Genomic DNA, 23673 nt, shown 5'->3' with positions numbered 1-23673 from the left:
CTGAGACCATCTGTGATGCTGCTCAAATGGAAGACCCAGCAGTGGTCGATAAATAGCAGCATGATGAAACTATAAAAATCTAAAAAGTAAGAAATGCCTGCTGCTGAACTAGTCACGATTCTGCCAGCACTGCGAGAAATCTATCACAGAAAAAATTCAATCACTTTCATCTGGAAAGTTAGCAATAAAATCTTTATTAGGTCTGCAAAGACTTACCAAAAATAGGTTAATATAACAAAAAAGTCAGTTTCTCATTCCATACAAAACCATGTTGTATCACACTTTAACACTGTTTAATACTGTTGATTACTCCAATGTCTAACATTCACATATTACACCGTTTGACTACTACACAACAGAGAGGAGAAGGGAAATTTTACTGAGCAAAACATTTAACCATCATCACTCAAAGACTCGTAAACCACGCTGTTGCCTTTACATCACTTTGAAAGTGAATGCATTCTTGTAAATGTCATTTCTGGAGTTAATACAAAACTTTGGCACAATACATATTCTGTCATGAAGACGTCAGTCATCAAGAAAACTGAAAGCAAATGTCTTTGCAGGTTTTAGTGCATGTTGAGTATATCCATTGAAGAGCGAAGAGCAGCGGCAAAAAGGAAGGACAGGGGAGTTTGGTTGACGCGTGAACATGATGAGAAAAAGGTGGTGGGTCAGTGGAGGAGAATGGGACAGTGGTGCAGTTTATTTTAGGGTACAACCACTTTGTAGGGGCTCCCAGGGACATTGTCATCTCCCCATTTAACAATGACAGTGTAGCTGCCCTTGTCCTTGACGGTGTAGGTGACGTTATAGAGCTTGTTACCCATATGCTTCACATACACCTCCTCGCAGGGAGTTTGTGGTCCGTGCACGCCCACCATCAGCATGTTGGTACCTGGACGAGAGCAGTGAGAGGGGGATTTGATGATTATGGTGTACAAAGGTTGTACAGGTGTGTGGCTTTGTAGGCTTAAAGCTGCACTAATCAAAATGTTCACATTGAGTTAACAAAGGATTAAAGGACTACATGTGATGTGAAAGGGGTCACTCATAGTGACAAACCCACAAAGAATTTTCACCTCTGGTTCACCTCAGCTCTGCAAAACCTTTTTGCATCTTTTAGCTCATTGTTTTGGTTATACAGGTTGCAACTTTAATGGTTACTTAATGTTTGGCATTAGTTAGTGATTAGCTGGTCAACACAGTGGAGTATTTAGCATGCAAATTGCCTGATATTTCCCTCAGTAGTTTGTGGAGTCCAAATAGAACTAAAAGGAGAATATTAGACTTACATCTGCCAGATGGCCAGAAATACCTCAAGTTAATGCTACATTTTCTCAGTGGCTGCTGGATAGCTATAATGCGAACACACTTTATAAGGTGATAATATGTCAATGTTGTATTTACAGCATGTTCCACTGCCCCCAAGCAACAAATCAAACATATCAATGTAATAGTGCTTTAACTACAGTGTCTGTGGAAACTGTGTGTGTGATTTATGCTTTTACTCGTACATGTTATATTCACCATATGAATGTAACCTGCTCCGTATGGTCTCACCTGCTTTGCCGCAGTCAACTGTAAAATTGTTTTTCTGTCCCACCAAAGCCTTGGACAGCCCCGTTCCACGACAAACCACCTTGCTGGCATCGGATGTCAGTTTGGTCGAGGTGGTGGAGGAGGAGGACGAGCTGTAGGCACCGCCCACTTTGGAGGATTTGGTAACCGTTTCAACCAAGACAGAAGATGTCTCATGGAGGCTGTGTCCCCCTGACAGCCGGGTGCCTGCAGCAGAGAGAGAGACAGGAGGAGAGGAAGGTTATCTAATGTCATCATGGCTCATTTCAGACATTACATAACACACTCAGTATTGACAAAGATATGAGAGAGGCAAAGATGCTGCTGCTTGTGGGGAGAGTTTCACTCCTCGAAAAAGTGCAAGGAGGTGGACTAGTGCCTGAGCTCAAATGCAAACATATTTCATGCTACTTTCAAATAAAGTGAACTTCCAGGACTCATGGGAGTTCTTTTCAATCTTGAAAGTATTTTTATGTTACGTTAATAAAAAAAAGGCATTTGTATGCAGCAAGTGGTGATGTGAATATATTACTGTACTGCCAGAGAAAGACAGTTTTATGTAAGATGTACACTGAGCAGCATGAGTGAGAGTGACATAACATTTTCTTGACTTCCACACTTTTTTTCTGAGGAACATTTGTTTCATAATCGAGACACTTGTGATCTAAGATACACAGATCAGATGGGAGAATGACTGTCAAGCAGACCTGTCACTTTAGCTTTGAAAGGGCTGCCCACGATGTGCTGTGGCCCGCCATATTTGATGGTGATGAGATAGTTGCCGGGTGCCATGGGTGTGTAGATGATTTTGTAGCCTTCGGGACACTCGCAGCAATCCATCTTGACCTTGGATGGCCCGTCGATGTTGACCGATAAGGTACCAGAGCCTGCGTTACAGGTGTTGACCACAAACTCTGAGGCTACACCTGAAAGAAATGCAGAAATGGATAGAGATGATGAAAGGACTCCTCATACATGTGAATATTGAATTCAAGTTAAAAAACAGAAGGAAAACAGTAATAATAATATTCAGTGGGGTGATATGTACCTGTGATTCCTCCTTGCAGTCCAGGGCCGTGTGCAGTCACCATGCCTGGGTCTCCAATCAGCCCTGGGTCTCCAACTCTCACATTAAAGGGGCTTCCAGGAATGTGGCATCCATTGAACTTGACATCTATGGAGTGAACTCCATTCTCCCGTGGAATGAAGCGAATTGCACTCTTGTCTGAAAACATACATAGATATGTTACTTTCTTTTATTATTTTCTGAATATTACTCCGTCTTCTGAACTCCACTTTGTGCTACAAAGTTGAGGTTGGTGCATACCGCTGTCCAGCTCAGTGACATAGCATTCCTCAGAAGAGCCTGCTGGAGTGTGGACTTTGGCATCTACCACACCTCGAGCCCCATTTCGCTGCACCATGAAGGAGGCTTCTTGGTTTACCTTCAAATCCTTTTCCTAAAAAAGACAGGGAAACATATGAATATGTGTGAGTACGTGCATTGTGTGTGTGTGACTGCACCTCGAGGGACACAAAGTGTGTGACTCATCATGCCTGAACGAGAATAGACTGAGCGGTTGGGTGTGAGAGGCAGAAAAGGTCAGAGTTTATAGCGAGGCGTTTAGTGTTTTTGCCCTACAGGCGGATGAGCAGTCCTACCAGACATAAGAGATAGCGTGACATTTGAAATGTTGGTCTGATATTGCACTTCACCTGGCTTCAATTGGTAGAAAAGCACCCTGAAGTGGTGTTTCATTTAACTAAAAATGCATGTTTTAAGCATTGTTGGCAGTTGTAATGGAAACTGTGAAAGCAAATAAAACAAGCATCTGTGAAGTGAGGATGCCAATATTGTGAGCTGTCAAAGGTATCTTTTAAAGTCTTTATCTTCTGCTCACTCTTTTCTCTCTTTCTTCCTCTCAGACAGAAACACAATCACATAGAGTAACTGACACAGCCCACACATAGCACAGCTTGTGTTGCCCCACATTAGCAAGGGACAGTTAATCCAGCCCTTCATCACTGGCCAGCATCACAGTATTATAGTTCTGGACACTGCTCCAACACTGGCATTCAATTACACTTCAAGGGCAAAGTGATATTAGAGAGAAATATCTACAACCACTCATACAGTATGTTACATGAAGATTATTATTTAACTCTGATACTTTGTGGCTGTGAATATGTTGTTTCTTAAGTATTTTCATAGCCCATTTTCTTAGGTGTGACAAATTTATGTGGCTTTTGTCAACTCTCTGCATGTGTGTGTCTTATCTTACCTGAAGGCTTGTGACAGTGAGCCTGCGGGCCTCGTCTGACAGTGTAGCAATCGGAACGATGAATGGGCTGTCAGGGATGTGCTCGTTGTTGAACTTGATTGACACCTCATAGTCACCTGGATAAGCAGACATGTTATTTAATTTCACCATAAAATGAACTGCAAGAAGTGTGGAAGAATCACAAAAACATTGAACAGATAAGAGACAAATAAACTGCATCGACACACTCTGCTAAAACATACAAATGAGGAAAAGTTTTACCTGGTTCTTTCACTACGTAGGAGACACCACAGGAACCATCCTTCCTGTCCTCAAAGGAGATTTCAGCCTTGCTTGGCCCCTCTACAGCAATGGACAGACCACCAGCACCTGCCTCTCTGGTCCAGATACTAAATTCAGCTAGAGAAGGTGAAACAAAGATTAGCAAGAAGGATACAGAGGGTTCATCTCAAGAATTGACATTTCATGAAACACTTTTTTAAGTATTTACATGATCATATGTCCACAGGGTGAACTTACTTGGTGCTCCAGCCACGCCTCTCTCCAGGCCAGGACCTCCTGCACGGACCTTGTGTGCTCCTCCCTCTCCCATGGGCCCCACAGTAAACTGGAAGGGACTTCCAGGTACATGTTGACCTCTGTACTTGACGTTGACAGTGTGGGGTCCAATTTCATGGGGGATGAAGCGCACACTGTAGGTGCTGCTTCCTCCATCCACTATGTCAGCATCCACAGTTTTCCCACTGGGGCTGGTCACCTGAGCTGTCATGGCCTGAGAGCCACTCTCAACTGGTGAGGCAGAGCGGCACAGCAGGTTAGATACAATTAAGACATTTTTGCAAGATACATAACAGATATTGTTGGTTAAAACAAAGAAATACTGCAATGACACTGTAAGCTTTAAATGTACAGGTTTTTACAGTTTAAAAGGGTTGTTTACCTTCAGGTCTGGCAGTGATGCCGGCGAAGTTGCTGAGGCTCTCTCTACCCAGAAAGTCTCCAAAAACGTCTCTGAAGGGGCTTCCTCCTCCGCCCACCTGGGTGCTCTCCTCCACTCGTACCTCCCTCTTTGTCTCTCCACCGCGGGTTTTGCTGATCTCTGTGCGCTCAGTGCGGGTGTAGGTGTGGCTGCTGCGGGTGAATGTCCTGGTCAGCCTCTCCTGAGCAGAAACCATCTGAAACCAGTTTCCTACAGAGAGGAAGGAAAATACAAGTGAGATTACAGGTCTGGCTGGGTCTCAATTCATTTTTTTTAACATTACAGGTAAGCAAAGATGGTTGACCATCCTGTAACTACTTCTGACTGGCTACTACTCACCTGGGATCTTAAGGTTAAGGCCACATGTGCTGCCCACTGAAGCAATTGAAGATGCCTGCCTCTTCCTGGTAATGCTCTCTTTGATCCTTCCTTCTCCGGTCACCTTCACTGTGAAAGGACTTCCTGCAGGGCACCAATGCATATACAGTAAGCATAAAGTAATTTATTTTAAGGCTTTAAACATTTTCCAAGCAAAAGATTCTAACCTGGGATGTGCTTTTCAGCAAACTTGATGTTAACAATGTAACTTCCGGGTTCTGTTGGACAGTAGGTCACTCTGCACGTCCCATCCTCCACATCTTCACAGTTGATATCCACTTTGCTCGGACCCTCAATTGACAATGCTAGACCTCCATAACCTAAAGGGAAGAGAGAAGCAGATAAAAGTTGGAAAAATATTTGTTGCTTTTTCAACTGTTCTAACCATGAATCGTGAAACATTTTTCCAAAGCTTACCTGCATTCCTTGTATCCACAAAGAATTCAGCCATTTCAAAAGTGCGTGCCTCCACCAGGCCTTTACCGAACGCCTTGACTCTGCTGGCCTCACCGATCTCTGACTGGCCAACCATTATTTTGAAAGGACTGTTTGCCACGTGCACGCCATTCTTCCTCACACTCACTTCATGCTCACCAACCTCCTTAGGGGTGAAAGAGATACCTGAGAAAAAAATAAGAGGGAAAAATACTCAAGAAAAAGAACCAAGCACAGAAAATAACATTGAAATGCATTAGATGAATCCAACAGTGTCTTCATTACTGAATTCCTGTGGGGTTTTTTCTTTTCTTGGAGAGTAAAATCTCACCAATGTGTCTGTTGGGCAGTCTCTTGAGCAGGCAGGGTTCTTCATTGCCTGATGGAGCTCTGATACTGGCAGTCAGAGAGCTCAGATCAGTCTCTGCAATCTTCAAGGACACATCGGCCGCTGTACCAACATTCAGCTGGGATGTCCTGGTTATGGCGTCATCCCCTTAACATTGAAAAAGGTGGTTTAGATGTTTGTTAACCCTTAAAACCTGATTTATGGTGTCAGTCTATGGGAGAAGTGATTGATTTCCTCACCAGTGATCTTAGCAGTAAAGGGACTGCCAGGAATGTGCTTGTTGTCAAACTTCACAATAACGTTGTAGTCTCCAGGAGCTGTGGGCAGGTAGGACACAGTGCAGGTACCATCTTTGTTGTCCTTACAGGTGATCTCTGCCTTAGATGGACCCTCCACTGCCAGTGACAGACCGCCTGAGAAGGAGAAAAAAGGCCAAGCTTCTTACTTTTCTGCTAAAGATTAACTGTATTGCAACAAATCCACTGTGCAGCTGCAAATATCCCTGAAAAATGTGAGCTATTGTACCTTCTCCTGCGTTCTTGGTGACAACAGTGAAAGTGGCAGCCTTGTTCACCATGCCGTAACTCAGACCTGGACCATAAGCAGTCACCAGTCCACTGTTCACAGCATCCACAAAGAACTGCAGTGGGCTTCCTGTAGGAGATAATCATTGGCAAACAGTAATGAGACTCAGAACTACATGTATATGTAATTTTGATTCAGTCATTTACGGTTATTTTTAAAGAATAGTGGGTAAAATTGACAGAGAATGGTAACCATTTTTCAGACCGCATCACTAACATCTAGGAATATTTCAGGTGACGACATGTTTTTCAACAATTCCCCATCCGTATAAAGTGGTGTGTTGCTGACCTGGAATGTGGTTGCCTTCATATTTGATGTCCATCTCATGCAGGCCTCTCTCCGTGGGCTGGTACTTGATTGTGATGGTGCCATCCTTGTTGTCAGTGATATGTGGGCGAGCAGTCTTGCCTGAAGGCATCCGCACCTCACCTAGAAATGACAACAGTGTGGTTAAATATAAGTGACCCAAAAAACAGGTTTTTGAGGTTTTGTTGAGAGGTGTGTGTGCCCGTGCTTTTGTTTCTGTATGAATGGTGTTTGTCACACCTGTGATTTCTCCTTGCTGTGGCATGAAGGGGACGAGGAAGTTAACAGGACGGAAGAGAGGATCCACAGTATCGGGGGAAGCAACTGGCTCATTTGTGGCCTGTCAAAGCAGAAAAATAGTTGGTTTCATGGAACTAGCTGTCACAACAAATATAACACACATAGAGGTGTGTACACCTTGATGTTATACTCATCTACTCACCATCACATGGAAGGGGCTCTTAGGGATGTTCTGCCCCCCAAATCTGATGGTAATAACATATTTCCCAGGTTCAGGGGCTGTGTAGTAGATGTCAAAGGTCCCATCATGATTCTCGACCACATCCATGTCCACCTCCATCCCCTGTGGAGTCAGCACCTTACAGGTCACCTTGCCTTTTCCAGCAGCCTTGGCATCCACAGTGATGACTGTATCCTCGGAGGTCTGCAGCTTCTGAAGGCTCGCTGTTAAGTCCAGAGGAGGAAGAAGGGCAAAGAGTAATAAGTGCTACATAAATGCAGTGATTCTTGGAAGATTTTCTAGAAATATAACAGAAATAAAAGTGAAGTCTTGGCTACTTACACACGCCATGTCCTCCAATAGACACTGGAAAGAAAAAGAGCATGATATTAATATACAGTACATATAAAAGATGATACAACTACAATCTATAACAATATTTAGATTTATTAGAACTATTTTGAGTCCACAGTGGCTTCCTTACCTGTGACTCGACATTTGCTGGCATCTCCTGTCGGCAGGGACTGGATGCGGTATGGAGAGTAAGGAATTTCATCTCCTCCATATTTAATGGTGATAGTGTAGGGGCCTGTAGAGTCAGGTACATAGGAAACAGTGTAGGTGCCGTCCCTGTTGTCTTGAATGGTTGCATTCTTTGGCTTGCCCTCTGGGTCCTGTCAGTAGAGGATATCATGTTATCTCAGATAGCGACTTATGATTGAAATGCTGGAAATCTATGAGTAACTGTAGCTTAACTGACCAGAATCTGTACAGTGAGCAGTCCCTCTCCAGCATCACGGGCATCAATGGTGAACTCAACAGGCAGGCTGGCAGACACACCTTTGGTGTCTAGACCAGGCCCACTGGCGCGTACCTTACTGGCGTCATGCCCAGGCTGAGACATTACCTTGAATGGACTGTGAATGAAGGAGAGAATATCAAGAATAATTACTAAACCCAAGCCTACAAAAGACAGGAACTGGAGAAGGAATATTGCTGATCTACACTTTCCTTTCTTACATTTAGCCAGACAGAGCAGAACTTTAATCAAGAAATATCTGCATATACTGCCATGCTTTCTGGGTTTCTATATTCATATTTTACCTGTGTGGGACTTCCTGATCTGCATATTTGACAGCTACAGTGTAAGGTCCATCCTGGGCTGGAGTGTAGTGAACTGTGTGGGTTCCATCACCATTGTTTTTAACACCAACTGGCTCCACAGTACCTGGAAATAAAACATTATGGGAATAATGACATATCAGCAACTACCTGATTGACTGTTTAGAGTTAGCTTTGTGTAGTTGTGCTTGTGTCCTTACCTGTTGGGCCATAGAGTTTGACATCCAGTGGGGCCTGTCCAGCCTTCGTACAGTCCACTGTGAAGGTTTGAGGCACATGTGCCCTCACTCCAGTGCCCAGGCCGGGACCAGAGCACTTCACCTTGCTGGGGTCCACTGGGTCCTTCACTGGCACACGGAATGGACTGCCAGGGATTGGGTGACCCCCGTAGTTAATGTTGACATCGTAGTCTCCAGGAGTGAAGGGGACATACTCCACACTGCAGCTACCATCTTTATTGTCTTTGCAGGATATTTTTGCCTCTGAGGCTCCCTCGATGGTCAGGCCAAGGCCTCCTGTGCCAGCGCCCCTGAGACACAAGACAAATTATTATATAGCTTGTCAACCTAAACGTGCACATACTGTGTAACTGTGTGATCCAACAGTACCTGGTCTCCACAGTGAAGCAGTTAGACTTGTTGGTTATTCCTCCCTCCAGACCCGGTCCATAGGCACGGACCCGGGTCGGATCACATCCCTCCACCACTGACACTCTGAAGGGGCTCTTGGGTACAGGCACGTCATCATACATCACCTCAATAAGGTGCATTCCTGCGCACAAACAGGTACATCAGTTGCCTGAGTTCTTGCAAAGCAAGCAAATATTTTCTGTCATTGCCACTTGCTTTTAATTATGGGCCAGACAAATTCCCTTTTAGGGAGATAAACATCTGTTTATTTATAAAAGACGCCATCTAGAGTGCAGACGCTCTGGTGAATGTACAAGGCATTACATCTGTTCCCTATTCATTATTCTGTTACAACATTTTTCTGACAGAGCCTTCTCAGTAGGCCTATATGCCAGATTCCCAGCCCCACTGCTATGATATTAGAGCATGTCTGGTGGTGGAGAAATGCTCTGTGATCTCTTTGCTTTGTGGTCTCTATTAATATCCTCTGTCATTCCCTCGCTGTATTGCTCTGCGCAGCCAGTCTTCAGCACACATACCTGCCTGGTTAAGAGCTTCTGTTCCAGAACACACTATTTATAAATCAGAGCCTGTCTGCCTCTCTGCTCTCTGCCCCTCACATCATTGCTCCACTGCATCATTCTGTATTTATACCTCTCTCCTTCTCTCTCTCACTCTGACTTTTCCCACTCTTCTGCTTTATTCCCAAATGGCGCCCAACACAAGCACATGTTAGTGATTTCTCCGTCTGCCTGTATGTGCTCTTTCAGACAGCCTGTCTATGTACAAAACCTCTTTTTATCTGCAGCAGGTGAGGTTTGTAAATGTTACACTATTTTGATACAGATCTCTGTTTCATCACTTAATGTCTCTCCACCCCTTGATCCTTTAAGTGCATTAATTAATAGTGTTTAATGAAATAATGTAATCCTTTTGTCTGTGCTCCTACCATCTTCGAATGCTGTGTATTCTACTCTGTAGGTGCCATCTCCCTTGTCAGTGATGAAGTTCTCCGTGTTGGTGCCGGAGGGGTTGATAATGTGAACCTTCACATGATTTCCTCCAACTTTTTTGAGGGCGCGGGCATCAACAATGAAGTGGGTTGTGACTTCTCTAAGGACCCCTGGAAACAGAAAAGGCCTCGAAATGATTTGTTGCCAAAAAGAATCACTTAAGTCTTGATATTATTAATCTGATCTATTGAGCTATTTATAAACTACTTTAAATAGTACAAAACAGTGCTTCAACTAGAAATTGAGTAATGAAAATGGTCCAAATGTCCATTATAATTTTCAAGAGCAAAAAGTGATGTCTTAAAATAGATCGATTTGTCTGAAAAATAGTTCAAAACCCATATATATTTAAATTACAATGATAAAAAACAAAAAGCACACTTCACTAACTAATCCTAGCGCTAGTGCATTCTGTAGATTCATTTAAAAAAAATAATATAATGTGCTAACTAATTTTAAGGATAGGTTATTTGTCTTGTGTTCTGTTACCTCTGGGCTCCACTCCTGGCCCATAGACGTGTACTCCACTGGTGTCCAAAGACGGATCCACCTGCAGGACCTTTGGAAACTGGGGAATCATATGGCCACCATACTTGATGGTAATGGTATGTGTGCCATGGAAAGGTGGGATGTACGTAACAGAGAAGGTTCCCTCTGCAGTTTTCTGGATGTGCACTTCAGCCTTAGCACCGGTCTCTGACACAATCTCGATGGTGAGCTCAGCATCACCTGCTTGGGTGCAGTCCACAGTGAAGGTTGCTGGTTCGCCTGCCTTGGCCTTCTCTAAACCAGGGCCGCTAGCCGTCACCTTGCTGGGGTCGAAAGCTGGGCGCACTGCAGCCTTGAAGGGAGAGCCGGGGATGTGCTTTTCTGCAAACAGGATGTTGATGGCATACTCTCCAGCCTCTGTGGGCAGGTAGGACACTGAGCATGTGCCGTCACCATTGTCCTGGCACTCAATCTTCGCCTCGCAGGGACCTTCTACAGTCAGGCCCAACCCACCTGCACCAGCTCCCTTTGTGTCAATAGTGAACGGAGCTGGTTTACCCACAATGCCTCCCTTCAGGCCTGGGCCAAAGGCTCGAACCTGTGATGCAACAGTCAGGTTAACTTAATAACTTATAACTTAATAATAACCAAACAGATATGTAGAAAATGAAGTACTACATGAAGTTTCATGAACTTTTACCTTTGAAGGATCAGCAGGCATCACTGCCTCCACCCCAAAGGGGCTTCCCATCACCGGGTTGCCATCATAGCTGACATCAACCTTGTACTGCCCCTCCTCTGGGGGAATATACTTCACACTGTGAGTGCCTTTGGCTTTGTCTGATTCCAGCTTGCATGGGATTGGTCTGCCAGAGGGTGAGGTCATTTTTACACCTACATCACCCTGCCCACCAGCGCCCTTTGTGTTAACTGTGAACTCCTGATCTTTTCCAACCTCAACTTCTGCAAGAAAAATTCACATGAAACATTTAAACTGTTGCATTTTTCAGTTTTCATTTCATGCATTAGTTATAATCATTACCACAACATTTCCCAAACAACTTTATATAATAAACGCAATAATTTAGTACAATGTTTTTAACTTACTGGTGTCTAATCCCTCCACTTTCACCTTTGCAAGATCCAGAGGTGGAGCCACTGTGATGTGGAAGGGACTCTTGGGAATGGGATCTCCACCATGAGTCACTGAAATCACCATGTTACCCTGAAAAAAAACAAGAGGAATGAATATAAATTGATTTGGGGGTGTTATTGTGAATAATTTCTGCATCCTATTCTAATGTTAATGGACTTCAAACAGAGGCCTACTGTACCTGTTGAAGAGCGGTATACTTGACAGTGTAGGAGTAATCGTGGTTATCGATGATCTCAAAGTCACGAACTGCCTCTCCCGGGCCTGATGCTGCGAAATGCACCTCAGGCTTGGCCTTGCCTGCTCCCTTTGTGTAGATGGTGAAGTGGGTTGGAGTGCCCACCTCCACTCCTGAAACACACATCTTTTGTCAGTGCTACCAATCCTAGTCAAATCATTTTTATGACATTAAGTATTGAAGTGGGTGTTTGTTACAAATACAAATATCTATAAATTTAGTGTGCAACCAATTCTGGTTCTTAAAGAATCTCACCTGTCTTGTTGAGTCCAGGGCCCTCTGCTCTCACCTTGCCAGCATCATGGGAAGGATCCACTTTGACTTTGAATGGACTGATGGGAATTTCCTGACAAAGCCAATCATAAAAAAAAATTCATTAATGATGAAAACAAAAAAAAATCATTCCAGAAGTGATGTAACATAACATATCAGTCCTTCTTGCACTGGAAACTGTATTCTTACCTGGTCAGCAAACAGCACCATGATGGTATAGCGTCCTGCACCAGGGGGAGTGTACTTGACAGTGAAGGTGTCATTGTCATTTTTGATGATGTCAAAGTCGATGTCTGCCTCAGCAGGGCCAACCACCCCTGGGGCGCACTTGATTCCAATACTGATGTCCCCTAATGGTGCATAGCAATGAGCATAGTTCACAAAGGTCATTCAAAAGTAGATGATCAGAATAAATAGAAGCACTGCCTTGAGCTCTCTTTTAAGCACATTTTATACATTTCAAATAACTTAGCTCAGCTTTGGCAGACCGACTGCATAGATTTACTTACTTTACTACTGTTCTTCTGTGCTTTATATTTTTCAACATTCACATAATATAGCATTAATTTCATTAAGCATCAACTGAACTCTCGATTGTTCAAGTGTGCTCAAGTGTAACCACCCACATCATCTCCTCATACATGCTCACCTTGGCCAGCTTCACTGCAGTCCACAGTGAAGTATGTTGGCTCGTTAGCCTTGAGCCCCGTCTTCTCCACTCCAGGCCCATAGACCTTGACTTTGTCTGGATGAGAACCCTCTCCAACCAGCACCTAATGAATTCACAATGTACTTGAGGCAGAAGCAATTTGTTCAAGTGTAACTGCTGCAGTCTTCATGCTTTGTCTATATTAGATGAAGTATCATTAGATTTAATTCTGAAAGCGACTAAATGGACATATTTTCTGTGCGTGTGTGTGTGTGTGTACATCTACATGTGTCTTACCCTAAAGGGGCTATTGGGCACGTTGACCTCACCCCAGGTGATAATGATGGTGTGTTTAATGGGCTTGACAGGAGTGTACACACACAGAAATGTGCCGTCTCCCTTGTCAGTGATCTTGATGTTGATGGTGCATCCTTCAGCGTCCTTAGTGGATACAAAAGCATGTCAGCTCTGGTCTGCACTCACATGCAATATAAATGATGTGTTCCTATGAATAAAAAATGAAGGTTTCACAAATTGGTGCTCTCCATACCTGTGCATAGATCTTGAGTTGACCATTCCCAGCCATCCGGGCATCGATGGTGAATTCAGTTGGTTTGTTCACAGTGACGCCAGTTGGCTGCAGACCTGGACCATAAGCTTTCACCTGCAACCACAAAACACATTTTAATGTATTTTGTTCAGAAAATAGTCAAAACAGAGCATCATGATGCTTTATTCTTATATATATGTGTAATTCTGTTATGGGTGGGAATTACCTTCTCAGGGAAGACGTCATTGGCTGCGGGGAGGATGTGGGCCATGAAGGGGCTGTCCTTGATGTCCTCGTCATCACAAATGACATGGACAGCGTAGTCGCCAGGCTCAGTGGGCCAATAGCGTACATCACAGGAGCCATCACCCTTATCATCACACTCAATTTTAGCCTGAGATGGGCCTTCAATTGAGAAGCCTGAGCAAAGGGGATATTGATATATTCAGATTTCAGATTTAAAGTAAAAAAGATTTCACTTTTCGTTTCCTGAGTGCACATAACTGGTCCATGACTTACCCAGAGTTCCAACGTCGGTGCCGATGGCTTCTACTACAAAGTCAGCCGATTTTCCAACCATGCCAGTCTTCAGACCAGGACCCCAGGCCCTCACCTTCTGAAAGCCTGCCTCATCACTCACCTCCACTTCAAAGGGGCTGCAGCAAACAATAATACCAAAGTACATAACACTCAATATTACCTATCGTAAAAGTGAATGTGCATTGTTAATGAATATCTGAAGGCATCAATAGGACTCTACCTGCGTGGGATGGGCTGGCCTCCCCAGGTGATGCTGACTGTGTATTTGCCAGGCTTCAGGGGGTAATATTCACATTCATACACACCATTTCCTGCATCTCGCACTTTCACTTGCTCCTCTGCTCCAGCTGAGGATTAATAAATAAATATGGATTCTTATCAAGTTGAACAGACATTTTATGCATTTTGTTTGGTGCTTTGTCATATGCCTATCTGAATGCAACTCTTCCGATCTATAATTCCAAAAATGTAAGAGGAGGAGTGAGAAGTGCTGCAGAGAAGAGAGAGCTGTCTGACTCACTTGGTCCTTTGACTGAGACGTTCAGTGCTCCGCTGCCAGCTCCCTTGGTGAAAACTTTGAAGTCTGCAACCTCCTTCACTCTCACGCCTTTAGGCTGAAGGCCTCTGCCTGTAGCTCTGCAGGCATTTGGGTTCATGGCTGAAAGGAATACCAACAAATGTGAAAGGGAGAATATTTAGCACAGCAAAAGGCAACTAAGAGAAGCCAGCAGTTGACAGCAATGTTAGTAGCAGACATTAAAACATCCAATTCAAATGGGATTCCTTAAAAGTTGACAGGCAGAACCTGTAAATGAGAGTGAAGCTATTTGCAGCACATATAACACAAAGTACAGAGTATATTGAATGGGATATTGACACATTTGAGAGCATCGAGGGAGCATCTGGCAACATTTCAGTCAGTCACTCAGAAATGTTGATTGCAGGCTTAAACTGAATGCTGGCTGATGCAAATGTAGATGCAATAAAAACAAACATGTCAACGGCACAAGCAAAGATATTTAACTGAGTTGAACAAAATAGACAGGAAATGCAAACTGGGACAGTCTGAACAACATTGCATTTCATCTCTCTCTGAAATTGAACCATCAAGCTGCAGGCCGCATGAAGATGGCACAGGCGACCAAGCATGGCATGTAGCCCGGGCACCCTAATCTTAGAAAGGAAGCACAGAAAGGCATGTACAGGGCGCAACATAGAGAGGAGTTTGGGGGCTCCGCCTGAGCAAAAGGCACCAGCTCCTCCCAGCAGACCATACTAACTTGGGCGGCCAGGTTTTGGGGGGGGAGCCCCCTTTCCACCCTTCGCTCCAGCAGGAGTGCGCACTGACTGAGGGACTATCTGCAGTGGAGCTGCCATGGGAGGAGCAACGGGTAAAGCTAGAAATGACAAATAGGAAGGGTTATGGTCTGTACTGGGTGGTTGTTCCCAGGGAAAATAAAGATGACTGTGGATTGTGATGGATAGGTCACCCTGACACTAACAGCATGCTAAGAAATCTGATTTGTCTGACAGTAATTTACAACACAGACAGATGGCTCACCCTCTGCGATGTTGACAGTGAAAGGGCTCTTGGGGATCTCCTGGCCCGCAAACAGCACATGGATGGTGTGAGGCCCCTCCAGCATGGGATGATAGGTGCAACGGAAAACACTGTCACCCTTATTCACCAGGGTGAGCTCCACTGTGTCCTTTTTGCCCTGAGGATCAACGATGATCACACTGATGTCGCCATTACCAGCACCTGAGTTTGACAGAAAAAACATAAGTTATCACAGGACAAAGTAGCCGCAGTTGTAGCTTTAGGCTCTCTGAGGAAGTGGCGGTGATTCTTTTGGATGCAAGCCTTTCATCAGATCACATTCCTGTGAGTCAAATGTCTACATGTCAGTATGTAGAGTGGTTGTATTTTCCGCTCTTACCAGCTGTGTAGATGTCAAAGTAGGTGTCTTTGTTGGCCACATTCCCTGTAGGATCCAGACCTGGTCCTCTGGCATGGACTTTGCTGGGGTCACCCATATCCTTGGCCACATTCACTGTATAGGGGCTTTTGTCAATGTCCTGACCAGCAAATAGCACTTTGACCTGTTAGTAAAGGAAAGAGACATATTTAAGACATGTTTAAATAGAGAATTTGTCCATGTTCATGTATAGACATAATGTATATCAATAAGTTAGCAATAATGCAATAAAGGCTGTTTGGGCTTACTTTGTGGACTCCTTCAACTTTAGGAACGTAGGTAACAGTGTAGGTTCTTTTTGGGTCTTTGTTGGGTTTAACTTTAGCCTGGAGAATAAGAAGGCAAAGTAAAGAGAGGGTTGGATCAAAGATAAGATGCTAAACTTAAACATTTCTACATTTAGTACTAGGATTTATCTGAGTTGGCTAGTTCTCTTGTTTCAGTTCTAACTTGCCTCCTCTTTGTGTCCCTCAGGATCCTCCACATAGACCAGGACCTCACCACTGCCGGCTTCCTGAGTATCCACAGTGAATACAGCTGGTTGCAGCACCTTATTGCCATGAGGCTCAATACCTGTAATATAAATACAGAGACATGGGTTGAGGTGTGTTTAGGGCAATGCCACATTATTAGCAACAGGCCAGAAAGTGACACACAGATTATGTATAATAAAGTTGTTTGACAGTACCAAGACATCTACAAGGCACAAAGCTCCCCATAAAGTTATGTGTGTCACTGCTTTTGCATTAAATCCCATGAGGGCGAACGATATTGATTATGCATTCATACAGTTAATAGGAACTGTTGTGAACCGTGCAGGTGCATTGACACTGTTGGGCTACCCACCAGGTCCATAGGCTTTGGCCTTGTCTGGGAAAAGCTGTTTGGGCTTGAGAGGAGCTCCAGGCTTCAGCTTTGCCTTCGGGAACTGAGACAGGTAGGTCATCACTGAGTGCTCATCCACATCTGGGTCCACAATCTCCTCAGGTGCAATCACCTAAAGTGGAGTCAGACAACCAGTATAACAAGGATTAGTCATCCAACATGGCTGAGGTTTCTGAATGAACATCTGTCTGGGTTTGAATTGAAAATATAGTAAACACAAAGATTAAAGGTTAGTTTTTGTGCAACTTTCTGCAACAATCATATTCATAAAACGCTAATGTCTAATGTCTAATTGTCAAAGTGTCATTTTTAACAGTTGTATAGTTAAGTCTTTATTCAACTTTCCCATGTTAAGCATAGTGCAATGGGATTTAACAAGGATTAAATTTATTTATTCCCTCCACCTCTGACTCCTCTCTCCTTTCCAGCACTTGTTTGCCTGTCTATCACACAGTGGCACAAAGCCATGCGCCACGCTGGTTATATTTAACCCCAGGACAGCAGGGTTAAGGATTGTTGCCCTCAATAAGCCAGCCAGGGGGGATTTATCCTGAGCCAGACCTCTCCCACATCTCCTTAACACCACCACACTGGAATCCAGCCCCCAGGTCTGCAGAGCCATGACATACACCCCCGGCTATCTCGCCAATGCTAAGCCTCATGGAGAATAGCTAGCCCTGTGTCTTAGACAAACAAGTAAACAACCTGCATAGTGCACATTACAATAAGGAGACTCTGAGTCTTACAAATGGGACTGGAAATATTGCACTCTTGCTCTGTTCACATTGTTATTCTGTTGAGCGTTGGCATATTTACACCTCTGTTTCAGTGGCGGGCTCGGAAGGTGTTAAGAAATCTCACACCTCCACAAATCCACGAATCTACCAAATAAAACTCCTACACACTCAGTTACTGAGAGCTACAATAAAGTAAATGGAAATATTAGAAGTGAGCTGGGTAATTAATATTTCATGACACCCTCCAGCATGATGTCCCTGGAAAAACACTGGGCTCCGTACACAGTCTTTCCTTTTTTTCAGTTCAGTGTTGCCTCACAGGCGTATGTGCATGTAGTAAGGCATGTTTGCATTTGAAAATGTGTCTTGGTACTTGCTTTAAACTGCTTGGAGATGATTGGTGCTTACTGAATGTCTATCCGCTGAGTATAAACTATGTTACCAATTAGAAAACACAGGAAAGACATTCCCTTTTCTTGTTGTATCATCCGAAGAGACCAGTCCCACCCACCTGTCACACAGCTTAATTAAAGCAAAAAAAGGCACTTTTTTACTGACATCTATCATGCATCTTACCTGAGGCACACCCAACCAGTCGTCAGCCTGTTGCATAGCTTCTCTGGCATTCTGCACAGGCTTGTTTGGGTCCCAGTCCGCCCAATCAGGACACAAACCTAACAGAATGCAAACAGGACGATTAGAAAATTCTACACAGACTAGCACAAGTTCAGTTACAATGTGGTTGCGATAATAAGTCCACTTGGGCTGTCACTACTATCTCTAGAACACCTCCAACTACAACATCACATGACCTTACCCACACTGCTTCGCTCCTGTGAATTCAGTATGTGTGACTATTACGGTCTCTCTTGACTGTTCAAAAGAAACAACCTCGACAGACACTCTGGCACTTTCAATGGGGCTAAAGCTAGCCTCGTCCGTGCTGCTAATGCCTAAATTGGATTAGTGCTGGCAATGGAGTGAGCCACTCACTCAAAGGCCCATACAGGCACATCACAGAATACTATTATCTAATTAATATAGACACAGGACCACAGTATTAAGAGTGTTGAGTTTACTTGCATTGGCTAGGAGGGAGTGTACAGTGACAGTATAGAAATAAAGATTTGCCTTTATAAAGCTGTCAACTGGGTGGGCCTTACAGCATGCTACTTTGGGAAATCACTGCTCTTCAAAGTGACGTCAGCTTTGGAGTAAAACCATAGCTAGTAGATGCATAGTACATACATAAATAGTTGTATAAGAACATACTGGATATTCTAACAGAGATTGTACCAGATATGTGCCTTTTATTTAGAACATTGGTTTCTTCCAAGTCTGGCCAATTTAACTTGTTTTGCATATTTGTGTCTGAATCAAAAGCAAAGCATCTGAGTTTCAGAGCAGAGCTAGTTTCATCAGTTACTCTGCTGTTTGGTACTAGCTGATGAAACAACAGAACCTTGTATGGTCAGTGCTGAAGCACAGTGTTTGAAAGATGCGTCTCCTCAGATCCATGGCTCATATAAACACAGTTAAACACGGCGTTCTAAGCTCCTCTGGCTACTCCTCCACCTTTCACTCAGCGAAGCACAGCTAAGAGAGGATTCTCTAATGTTCGGTACTGGAAGCTTAAACTGGCAGTGACTCAAATTGCGGCCTTGTAGTCCGTGGATCTGTGGCTTAGGCACCTCCCTGTGACAGATCACTCCGTATTTTGATGCATAGCCAAGCATCCCCCTTGACAGAAGAGGAGGAATGGTGCCCAAATTTGGGGGTGTTGTGTAGCTGCGAGGCTATAAACACTAAAGCCAGGCTTGGGCCTCAGGGCCCGAAACAGTGAGAATGAAAGCTTCAGTCATTGTGGGACAGCTGGCAGGGACGTCCTTTCAGCCATCCGTAGCCCCTCTACAACCCACTGACACTACCTGGTCTCCAGAGACAGATTACACTGGCTGACGTCTGAATCTGAATCTGGATGTGTGTGTGTGTGTGTGTGTGTGAATGTGTGTTTCAGTATGTGAGAGGAGATGAGGAGCAAAGGAGACAAATTCTCTTGAGAAGTTGATACTGTTTCAAATACACTGACTGACACATGCTTGACCCCTACCCCCATAGCAACCAAGGAAAACTTCCATATACAACAAGCCTCTCAACAGGCATTGCACATATTCTGACTCAGCTCTTACACTGCCCGGCCTATAGACTCAGCTGATGCCTCTACAAGCTTCTTACCTGGGGCACAGTTGTCCACCAGAGCTCCCAGGGCTTTGCCATCCCTCCAGTCCCGGTTGAAGTTGTTGATGGGCAGCTGTGGCACCTTGTTCTGTATCCAACCAAGCAGGCGCTGTTTGGGTGTCAGCTTCTTAGTCTCCTCATCATCCTCATCATCCCACATGGGCATGGAGATAGAGTAGTGGAGGATGAGAGTCCAGATAAGACCCAGAATCAGCTTTAGATTTCCATCCACAATGGCTTTGCTATCTGTAGTTGGACAGTAGAGACAACAAAGTTCATGAGGATTTACAATTTACAGAAGTTCACATAATGTCATACAGTGTTTGGAAGTATCCTGCATCTTCCAGCTGTATTTCATAGGTAATTGTTTATGGATCCTTCTGTGATTTGTGCAACCTACTAGTGAAATGGTTTAAATTATGTATATTGCTGTCCCTGATCACACTCCAAAGCTAAGAAATAAGAAATGGAGAACTAAGATTGATGCAGAAGTGTATTATATCAAAAAAGTCCTTCCTTGCTGCTCTGCAGAGTTGACCAGCCTATTCTGAGTAGAAATATAAACAATGATGATTGACTGCTGAGGAGACAGGAATCTAATGCTCCTCACTGCTTCCCCCGAGCCCCTTTCTCCTAGACAGCTGTCTGGCTGAGGACCCCTGACAATCTGTCATCCAGTCACAATGGTACTCTGAAGACAGTGACAGCTGAGGATATGTGGAAGTGGATCCCTCTCTGCATAAATATCACTTGGATTTCAATTACCTCCAAAACTTGTAGTGCCAGAATGTGATAAATCAAATAGATGGAGATTAGATTCATTGACAGCGTGCATGCATCTCATTTCCTGAAGTTCTCAGAGGAAAAGTTTTCAAATAAGCCATTTAAACCCACTCTCATTTAGAAATTCAGCCATTTAAGCCAGATAACCTCTGAGGAGTGCTAGACTTTAATGTTTCATCAGCTAATCCGGTGTGTTACATTCCAGTTAATTCAGTAAGACTTTAATAGGGGAGGAACATTGATGTCAGTTGTTTATCACAATACTATTTTATTGAGATTATTTATGTTTTCATAGATCTGTAGCCCCTATCAGAGGGTAACTTTTGACATGTCACCATTTGACTGGCACAGACAGGTGGTACAAAATGGCACAGTGTGGTTTTGATCCCACCGTGTCCAGCTTTAAAGGCAAATGTGTGGTCAAAGAAACATCCATCAGATGGTCTCCAGTTACACAGTGTGACACATGTGCAACTAAGCTTGTGGTGACTTTTTTATTATCACTGGGTCACTGTAATGAGACTGAGTCATTATCTTAAGAGGGCTGTATTCACCCACCAGAGCTGCATTGAGGGAGAAGGTGCTAGAACGTAAAATGCCAGGACTTCTGTTATCACGCCCTGTTTCTGTCAAAGCAGTCTGACCTAGAGTGTCTCCGCACGGCTGGGATAACTGTGCCAGACACACATTTACATATTAAGACACACTATCCCGAGGACACACAGTCTGCCGCCCTTGAGGTAAGATCTGTGATTGCGACCTTTGCCCTCCTGTGATCAGCAGGACTCCTGAGGATTGAGTTTGCCATTGAGAGTTTCCCTCAGTGTCATCCCACACACACACACACTCAAACAAACACACTCATGTCCACACAGATACACTATGGCCTTCACAGCCCACCGGCCAAAGCCTCAGTCATGCCGGGAATTTCACTCAAGTGTGTGGCAGGATCATTAGTCACCAAAACAGAAAAATACTCTGTCAAACATTTAATAACTATTCTCCTGTGTGAATTATGGGGTTGTCTACAGGTGTATAATTAAGCCATAATTCTTCATCTTACCACTTCTGTGCTTTTCATATTAGGGTACTAGTTTCTCCTCAGTTATTAAAAAGTTTTAAGGCACTCGGTTCACTCTGGTGGAGGGAGGGAGGGGGGGGGGGCGTTATTTAGACATGTTGACCCCTTTCTTGTGACTCTGAGCTCAGCTATTGTAGATAGACCAATCCCCAGACAGCAACTTGGCTGTCAACAAAGAGCCCCAGCAGGTCACTCTGACCCCTGACCTGACAAGAGTTTGCGCCTGCGTGTGTGTGACCCCTGTCCACATGTATAAACTGTGTCATTCTCATTAGCACAGTCCTAGTGAATTTCCAGCCCTTAGCTTAAAAAACAGTTGGAGTAAGCTATACTAAAGCACACTATAGAGACACTAGGTCTTATTGGTCCTGACACAAATTAATGACCTCAGTGGCACCTCTGCAGCAACTTTCCAATGAGCTGTTGACCCCTGGCTCAATGCAGATTCCCAGAGGCTTGTGAAAGCCATATCTCGCTGCTGGCTGTCACCTGGATTGATAACATATCAACAGGGCAGCTACAGTATGTGTATGTGTTTGTGAAGATATGACAGTCTAAAAAAACCCATAAAAGGTATGAAATGATGTTATTGTCATATCTCAAATCTTAAATATTAAAGCATGGCACCTGTTATCATTATATGTGGATCAACACACACTGTCAACTATTATGAATTAATTATCTTATTGCTTGTTTAACTTAACCATGCTTGCATCTTACAACTGAACTGTTGTGACTTACCGATTGAAACCAGCTTGATACGTTCTCTGTCCAGGAACTCTAGTGCCACAGAAACATTTTCCAGTTTCATCTGACGGAAGTTGGGTCTGGTGTGGTGCTTTCTGTACATTTTCTTCTGGCTCAAAACCTCCAGGAGTGAAATGAGCTTTAGCCCATCACTAAAATCCCTCTGCAGATCGGTGATGGTCTTGTTGACGCACTTGAGATGCTCGTTGCACCACCTGGTGAAGGTGTTCTGCTGGATCTTCTTCCATGGCGCGTCTTCGGCCAAGTCCTTTTCCGTGGCTGGCATCTCGTCGTCCTCCTCTTCCCCAAAGTCAGTGCCCTGGTAATACTGTGGAGGCAGCTGGTCCTCGCTGTAGTTATTGCTCATCATGGTGGCCTTTTCCGTGTCCACTTTTATACCTCGGTGACACTTATGTGTTGAATTGTGCGCTCGGCAGCGCTGAAAACTTTAGCAGGTCGATGGCAAGCGCGCTCTCGCGGAGGAAAGTTCAAACTTGGAGGAGTTTTAAAAGCAGCCTAGAGATTTTTCGAAAGTACTTGCGAAGAAACCACTTATGTCAGGACAGTGATGGATTAAATGATCCGATGTACAACGTGCAAGGCAGCTGATCGTCCGCTTTTTTTTAATTGGCACCCTCTTGACAAACCGTTCCTCTCTAGTATGACCCTCAGAAGGATGTCGCTGTTTGAAAGTTTGGAGTTTCGTGGCAGGTGAGCTGGAGCAGCACTGTTGAAGTTGTCTTTAAGCGTGTTTAACTTGAATGCTGAGAGCGGAAAGAGATGGGTATATAAAGGACCCGGGCCACGTCACTCAGCCTCTGTGATCATAGTCTATTTGGTGATCCATAAGGATAACAGGAGTCGGGGTCGGTTTACGGGGAGGATGGGGCAGTGATTGGTCAGACCCCAGGCAGCGCAACAGTTGCGGCATGCTCCTTATTTTTAGGCGCTCCTATTTGGGCAGCTGGGGGCTGGGACTTACCGATTGTTGTGAGTGTGTGTGTGTGTGTGTTATGCTCAGGGTCCAAATGGCTGAACAATTGAGCTAAGAAAAGAAAGTGAGGAGAGGACGGAGTTCCTCAATCTTCACCAAATTTATAATTTTACAGAGAATAATTGTCAAAAAAGTAGGACAAAATTGTCTCACTGAGGCCTTGGGAGGGAAATATTTTAAAGGATGAGGTCACACTGGTGAAGATGAAGCAACTGCAT

The 23673-nt window shown here is 44.2% G+C and overlaps 1 protein-coding gene across 2 annotated transcripts; it reads right to left on the bottom strand.

Moving 5' to 3' along the window:
• Positions 1-173: 173 nt before the first annotated feature.
• LOC121896866 (filamin-C-like) lies at positions 174-23425 on the bottom strand. Of its 2 annotated transcripts, XM_042410915.1 has the most exons (47): positions 22456-23425; positions 19848-20096; positions 18189-18286; positions 16837-16987; positions 16445-16563; positions 16239-16316; positions 15952-16114; positions 15573-15773; positions 15292-15408; positions 14532-14669; positions 14232-14358; positions 13991-14127; positions 13698-13891; positions 13472-13585; positions 13219-13362; positions 12922-13045; positions 12462-12622; positions 12255-12345; positions 11943-12112; positions 11716-11833; positions 11309-11571; positions 10609-11206; positions 10056-10229; positions 9086-9248; positions 8678-9006; positions 8460-8583; positions 8116-8272; positions 7840-8029; positions 7698-7721; positions 7338-7579; positions 7136-7235; positions 6878-7018; positions 6530-6658; positions 6244-6417; positions 5987-6151; positions 5638-5841; positions 5388-5540; positions 5182-5304; positions 4804-5052; positions 4383-4652; positions 4125-4262; positions 3864-3979; positions 2909-3041; positions 2630-2806; positions 2289-2507; positions 1564-1788; positions 174-898 (listed from the first exon to the last, which is right to left on the bottom strand). In XM_042410915.1, the coding sequence occupies exons 1-47, from the start codon at positions 22829-22831 to the stop codon at positions 711-713; spliced, it is 8238 nt and encodes a 2745-aa protein (XP_042266849.1). In that variant the 5' UTR covers positions 22832-23425; the 3' UTR covers positions 174-710. The 2 variants fall into 2 exon arrangements, with proteins under 2 accessions (XP_042266849.1, XP_042266850.1); XM_042410916.1 differs by lacking the exon at positions 15292-15408 and having other exon boundaries at positions 22456-23424.
• Between the last annotated feature and the right edge of the window lie 248 nt (positions 23426-23673).

Source organism: Thunnus maccoyii, chromosome 5 (assembly GCF_910596095.1).
Source record: "Thunnus maccoyii chromosome 5, fThuMac1.1, whole genome shotgun sequence".
NCBI classification, from domain to species: Eukaryota; Metazoa; Chordata; class Actinopteri; order Scombriformes; family Scombridae; genus Thunnus; species Thunnus maccoyii.
The sequence above is the reverse complement of the archived record's forward strand: the minus strand, read 5'-3'. Positions and strand labels throughout refer to the sequence as shown.

What these genes read in the sequence shown, in the direction of transcription:
- LOC121896866 (XM_042410915.1), bottom strand. Translation starts at nt 22,831, where the DNA reads ATGATGAGCAATAACTACAGCGAGGACCAGCTGCCTCCACAGTATTAC. An exon ending in TGCCCAATAGCCCCTTTAGG is followed by an intron (nt 13,046 to 13,218) that starts GTAAGACACATG and finishes TGAATTCATTAG; the next exon opens with GTGCTGGTTGGAGAGGGTTC. An exon ending in TTTCAAAGCTAAAGTGACAG is followed by an intron (nt 1,789 to 2,288) that starts GTCTGCTTGACA and finishes TCTCTGCTGCAG; the next exon opens with GCACCCGGCTGTCAGGGGGA.